This window comes from Trypanosoma cruzi, genomic scaffold (genome assembly GCF_000209065.1).
Source record: "Trypanosoma cruzi strain CL Brener 1047053517169 genomic scaffold, whole genome shotgun sequence".
NCBI lineage: Eukaryota > Euglenozoa > Kinetoplastea > Trypanosomatida > Trypanosomatidae > Trypanosoma > Trypanosoma cruzi.
Window position 1 is genome coordinate 82892 of NW_001849441.1, and position 6122 is coordinate 89013.

The 6122-nt window shown below is 55.4% G+C and overlaps 4 protein-coding genes across 4 annotated transcripts, besides 6 other annotated features; all 4 read left to right on the top strand.

Annotated features, from left to right (window-relative positions):
* Tc00.1047053511805.10 (mannosyl-oligosaccharide glucosidase, putative) lies at positions 1-651 on the top strand (the record flags this gene model as incomplete). Its single annotated transcript, XM_799414.1, has 1 exon — positions 1-651. A coding segment is annotated over one exon (651 nt), but the record flags the coding sequence as incomplete, so codon positions are not given.
* Positions 1-6122: a sequence feature (heterozygous, Esmeraldo-like haplotype).
* Positions 1113-1221: a mobile genetic element.
* Positions 1309-1342: a microsatellite.
* On the top strand, positions 1590-1763 carry Tc00.1047053511805.15 (ribosomal protein S29, putative; the record flags this gene model as incomplete). Its single annotated transcript, XM_799417.1, has 1 exon — positions 1590-1763. The coding sequence occupies one exon, from the start codon at positions 1590-1592 to the stop codon at positions 1761-1763; it is 174 nt and encodes a 57-aa protein (XP_804510.1).
* Tc00.1047053511805.20 (trichohyalin, putative) lies at positions 1972-4038 on the top strand (the record flags this gene model as incomplete). The annotated part of the gene is made up of 1 exon (XM_799415.1): positions 1972-4038. The coding sequence occupies one exon, from the start codon at positions 1972-1974 to the stop codon at positions 4036-4038; it is 2067 nt and encodes a 688-aa protein (XP_804508.1).
* Positions 4186-4236: a microsatellite.
* Positions 4237-4273: a microsatellite.
* Positions 5225-5290: a sequence feature (T-rich).
* Positions 5314-6122, top strand: Tc00.1047053511805.29 (2,3-bisphosphoglycerate-independent phosphoglycerate mutase, putative; the record flags this gene model as incomplete). The annotated part of the gene is made up of 1 exon (XM_799416.1): positions 5314-6122. A coding segment is annotated over one exon (809 nt), but the record flags the coding sequence as incomplete, so codon positions are not given.

Here is a 6122-nt window from a genome sequence, read left to right on the forward strand (position 1 = left end):
CCCCGACCTGTTTGCCCCGGCTACCACAGAATGGAGGCGCATGTGGATCTTTTTTCATGGGTTGCACTGCTGAGCTCGATCATCAGCGATGTTGAGCTGCATTTGGGAGCCGCTGAGACTGTTCCCAAGCGGCTTTGGACGGTTTGGTTGGACACGGTGCACTGGGATGCTGCAAATCAGCGCTATGCCGACCGTGCTGGCTGCCCTGGTGACTCTTTCTCGCCGTACATAGGGTATGTCAACCTCTACCCCTTTCTTCTTGGGATCATCGACAACAAGGGGCGTGCACTGACGATCGTTGAACTTGCCAAGACGGAGCTGATGACCCGCTACGGCCTGATGTCTGTTTCGTACGACTCAGTGCGCGCGGCACGTGATGCGGGTCTGCGCCACGAGAACCGCTGGATGGGTCACGTGTGGCTCTCAGCGAACGTCCTGATGTTGCACGCTCTGAGAACGAAATACATTGGCATTCTCGGGGACCCGGCAGGGGAGCTATTCAAGCGGCTGCGGTTGTGTATGTTGGAGATTAGCGGTGGGTCCCCGATGATGCAAGAGGCCTATAACCCTGTGACGGGCGCCGCAGAGAGCACCGTCTCGCTCGTGGGGTACCGTGTCATGTTGCTGGGACTTCTTGAGGACAGCCGTTAGCTGCCAGTGGCGCGTGACGGTGGCATTTGGAGTGGGAGGGGACAAGAGACCTACGGATATTGCCCGGTGGAAGGTGAAAACTAAAGAAAACGCCAAGAAAATGAGGGGCGGTGTGGGATTGACGAATGGCTTTGTGTCCTTGGGCACAGTCGGTGGAAGAGCAGCCGAAAGAAGGTGGTGAGTCGGGTGCACAATGCCGCAGCAAGAAGGGGCGGCGGAAACGCACACGCAAAGACCCGCAACAAACGCGTTGCGGTCTTGGTGGCGTGAGGGGTTGACTCGTGGAAAGCGGGTGGTGACGATGGCGTCATCTTCATTTTATTAGGAGCTCCTGCAACGAGCGTGCGACCCGATGGGGCTGGGAAAGATCATGGCGCTTCCGGCTCAACTGCCTTTTTTTTGTTGTCAATGAACTGTTTTTTCTTTCCAAAGATACCGCGTTGGGTGGCAGCGAGCGAAGCTTTTTCTTTTTCTATCCCACCCGCCCCCTACTGCTGCTGCTGCTGCCACACTCCACGCGGCGGGGTCCGGCGGTTGCGGGGCCCCAAATAGCGCCACCACTTTGTCAGTTCACAGCAAGTCCGGTGGCGGTAAAAGCCCATTTTACATTAGTTTATTTGTTGCCGTTTGGGTGGTGGATGAATCTTTTCTGAAGCGGTGTGTGTTTGTTTGTGTGTGTGTGTGTGTGTGTTGGGCACACCGAGCCAAACTGTGATTTCTTTGCAGTACATCCCCTTGTAGGAGTAGGGGAACAGGCCCTATTCGGGGGGGCGTGCTTGTCCTTTACTGTATTCTTTGGCTGCAGGATAGGATTGTTGGTTGCACCTTGTGGGTTTTTCTTCTGTGATTTTGTTTGCGTCTTCTTTTTTGGTTGTTTTTTCATTTGCTGCGCAGTGCCAGAGTTACTCTCTTAACTCCCCAATACACTCAAGACAACGATGGGCCACCTCGAACAATGGCGTTCTCGGCAGAAGATAGGCATGGGCAAGGGCTCTCGCCACTGCGTGATCTGCTCGAACCAGAAGGCGGTTATTCGGAAGTACGAGCTCAACGTATGCCGCCAGTGCTTCCGTGAGAACGCGGCAAACATTGGATTCAGCAAGCTTCGTTGACGTTGACAGCCCGTGCCGCAGGCAGCTGGGAGAGCGGCCAACCGCACAACATTTCTGTTTGCTCTTTTCTAATTTACCATTATAATTGCACTGAGCCACTAACCGCTATGAAACCTCAGTTTTTTATTTTACGTGCTTTTTCTTTTTGCATTTAAGCAAAGTCACATCACCAAAAAATATATAGTCGAAACACACCCTTACAAGCAGTATGTTAAAACTTATAGTGGAGAATCCATCAAGCTTATCCTACGCAAGTCGCCATTTCAACGGAAACCATGTAAAACAAAATCAAAACACAGTATATCCGACCCCGGAATCACCATCAATTACACCAGCAAGAAGAAGAAGGCGAGCAATGCAGCACAAACTTGATAAAGAACACAGCATTCATCTCGAACGAGTACAACAAATGGTAAAACAAATACGAGGTCAAAAAACACTGGCGGTCAAGTGGCAGGAACAGGAGCGTGAGCGGAGGGCGAAGGAGGCCGAGGAGGCGAAGCGGCAGCTGGAGCAGGAACTGAAGGCCCAGCAGGAGGCGCGCGAGGCGGAGGAGCGCCGGCGCGTCGAGCTTGCCAAGCAGCAGCGTGAGGAGTCGAAGGCGCGCAAGGAGGAACTGCAGCGGAAGCAGGCCGAGGAGAGGAGAAAGAAGAAGGAGGAGCTGCAGGCCGAGACCGAGAGGCTGCTGGCCGAGGCCCGCAGCGCCGAGGAGGGCGAGAAGAAGGCGCTCGCCGAGAAGGTGCGGACAGGAAAGGAGGAAGGCGCCAGGTGGCAGGAACAGGAGCGTGAGCGGAGGGCGAAGGAGGCCGAGGAGGCGAAGCGGCAGCTGGAGCAGGAACTGAAGGCCCAGCAGGAGGCGCGCGAGGCGGAGGAGCGCCGGCGCGTCGAGCTTGCCAAGCAGCAGCGTGAGGAGTCGAAGGCGCGCAAGGAGGAACTGCAGCGGAAGCAGGCCGAGGAGAGGAGAAAGAAGAAGGAGGAGCTGCAGGCCGAGACCGAGAGGCTGCTGGCCGAGGCCCGCAGCGCCGAGGAGGGCGAGAAGAAGGCGCTCGCCGAGAAGGTGCGGACAGGAAAGGAGGAAGGCGCCAGGTGGCAGGAACAGGAGCGTGAGCGGAGGGCGAAGGAGGCCGAGGAGGCGAAGCGGCAGCTGGAGCAGGAACTGAAGGCCCAGCAGGAGGCGCGCGAGGCGGAGGAGCGCCGGCGCGTCGAGCTTGCCAAGCAGCAGCGTGAGGAGTCGAGGGCGCGCAAGGAGGAACTGCAGCGGAAGCAGGCCGAGGAGAGGAGAAAGAAGAAGGAGGAGCTGCAGGCCGAGACCGAGAGGCTGCTGGCCGAGGCCCGCAGCGCCGAGGAGGGCGAGAAGAAGGCGCTCGCCGAGAAGGTGCGGACAGGAAAGGAGGAAGGCGCCAGGTGGCAGGAACAGGAGCGTGAGCGGAGGGCGAAGGAGGCCGAGGAGGCGAAGCGGCAGCTGGAGCAGGAACTGAAGGCCCAGCAGGAGGCGCGCGAGGCGGAGGAGCGCCGGCGCGTCGAGCTTGCCAAGCAGCAGCGTGAGGAGTCGAAGGCGCGCAAGGAGGAACTGCAGCGGAAGCAGGCCGAGGAGAGGAGAAAGAAGAAGGAGGAGCTGCAGGCCGAGACCGAGAGGCTGCTGGCCGAGGCCCGCAGCGCCGAGGAGGGCGAGAAGAAGGCGCTCGCCGAGAAGGTGCGGACAGGAAAGGAGGAAGGCGCCAGGTGGCAGGAACAGGAGCGTGAGCGGAGGGCGAAGGAGGCCGAGGAGGCGAAGCGGCAGCTGGAGCAGGAACTGAAGGCCCAGCAGGAGGCGCGCGAGGCGGAGGAGCGCCGGCGCGCCGAGCTTGCCAAGCAGCAGCGTGAGGAGTCGAGGGCGCGCAAGGAGGAACTGCAGCGGAAGCAGGCCGAGGAGAGGAGAAAGAAGAAGGAGGAGCTGCAGGCCGAGACCGAGAGGCTGCTGGCCGAGGCCCGCAGCGCCGAGGAGGGCGAGAAGAAGGCGCTCGCCGAGAAGGTGCGGACAGGAAAGGAGGAAGGCGCCAGGTGGCAGGAACAGGAGCGTGAGCGGAGGGCGAAGGAGGCCGAGGAGGCGAAGCGGCAGCTGGAGCAGGAACTGAAGGCCCAGCAGGAGGCGCGCGAGGCGGAGGAGCGCCGGCGCGTCGAGCTTGCCAAGCAGCAGCGTGAGGAGTCGAAGGCGCGCAAGGAAAAAGTGATGAGGAGGTTATTTGAACAGCGTCGTCGCGTGGCGGCAGAATTATGGGAACAGGTTTATGTTTGAATTGTGTTTTGTGTTTTGTTCAGATAGTTTGTTTGTGGTTGGCCGTATTAAGATGTATATTTCTTCATTTTTTCTCCGTTTGCTTTTTTTATGTATATGGTTTATGCCATGGGATTTATGTCTTTGGGATTTTATTGCGTTTATGGCTTTATCTTTGTTATGTTTTTTTGTCTTTGCTTTTTTTTTTTTGGAATGCGTTTATTATTATTATTATTATTATTATTATTATTATTATATTTATATTCGGATGTGTTTATTGCTGATGTATCTTTGTTTTTTTCGTTCGTTTCATAATTATGCCTTCTGCTTTGGGTGTATGTTCTTTTTTTTTATTTGTATATGTTTGCTGTTCTTGTGTTTGTTCCTTTTTCCACTATGTATATGTGTGTGTGTGTGCCTGTGTGATTTATTCAACTGTGCTGTGCGTGCTTTTAACTTGGCTTTTTTTTTGAGTGATTTTGCTTTACTCGATATGATACAGTCTGCTTTTTGCTCCGTAAAGGAATGTAAGAGCGCAAATGGAGGTGCGGCTGTCTTTATAGTTGGGAGCTGGTGGCAGGCCACGTGATGACCGCGGCAACCCTCTCACGCAGCTGGGAGTGACATTGTACTTCGTCGGTCACGACCCATCTTTAGACTTTTTTTTTTGTTGGGCTTGCGTTGCTGGCTGATCTTTTTTGGTGTGATCGCGCCACGGCGGTAGTTTGGGACGGGCGTCGGACGGCATGAGTGTGTCGGGAGAGGTGGGGCGCTTGTGGGCTTTGCGTGGACGCCGTGGCCACTGACACACGTGGGTGGATGGGGCAGTGGCATTACTTCCCTCGTTGAGGAAGACACACACACACACACACATGGTGCGCATTCCTTGGACGCGAGGCAGCCGTGGCGGGTCGACGTGAGGGGGAGGGCTGTTGATATGTTTTTGGTAAGCTGCGAGTAAGTGCGAGGGTGAGAAACGGCCTTTTGCGTAACTGTGGGGGACATCACAACTGCGATTTTGGTGGAATGCGAATTGAAGTGCCCTGCATATTTGGGTGGGATATTGACATTGGAGTAGAGTGGTGGAATGAGAATTCCATTTTATTTATCGATTTATTTATTTGTGTGTGTGTGTGATGCGCCTCTCTTTTTTTTTCTCTTTTTCTGCGGTCATGTGCGGTTGGCTTCGTTACGGGTACAAGTGTAATTCTCTTTTTTTTTTTTTATTGTTTCTTTTTGTGTCTTAGTTTTTTTTCTTTTTTTTTCTTTTTTTGAGGAGGCGTTGCTGATTGTGGGATGTGTTTCGGGGGCGAGGCAATGGGGCCGTTTGTGCTTCTATTTGTGTACGGCACTCTTCAACGCGGAGAGAACAATTACGCGTGGTGGATGGCGGACCCAAAACACGCCACGTTTGTGGCGACAGCACGCACTGTGAAACGGTATCCGCTGTTTGTGAAACTTTTGCCTGGTTCCGACGGGTGCTCGCCCTGCCTACTCAACCAACCCGCTGCGGGAGATGTTGGCGATGATAGCAACTGCAATGTGCGGAACAATGATGCTGGCGGTGTGACGCCTCAGTTTGTAGTGGGGGAGTTGTTTCTGGTGACACCAACATTGAAGAGCTGCCTTGACGTCATTGAGGATGTCGAGGAGGGCGTGTACACCGTCGGCGAGATCGATGTTCTCCCCCTGGACAACGAGCAGGTGGTGGAGAGGACACTTCATGTGGTCAAGGGGGAGGCGGTGAGGGCGCTTGTGTACTTTCGGACGAAGAACTACCCGCCTGACTGGAACTGCCCCGGTGCGGCGAACAGCACATGTCTCATGCAGCGTTTTTCAGCGATGGAGTGCCTGCGTCTGTACGGCTCGCGTTTTGCCGGCTTTCCCGCCCACTTGCGTTACGCAGCGGAATTACGAGACGGCCTTCAAAGACATACCAGATGGCCGTTTGATGATGTGTGCGGGGTGCCCCTCCGTCCTAAACCCATCGTGCTTTTTATTATTGACGGCGTGGGTGACGCCACTTATTCAGAGCTTGGTCATCGCACACCGCTTGAGGTGGTTGCCGGTGTGCCTCCGCGGAGGTTAAAGGGTGAAGCCACGGC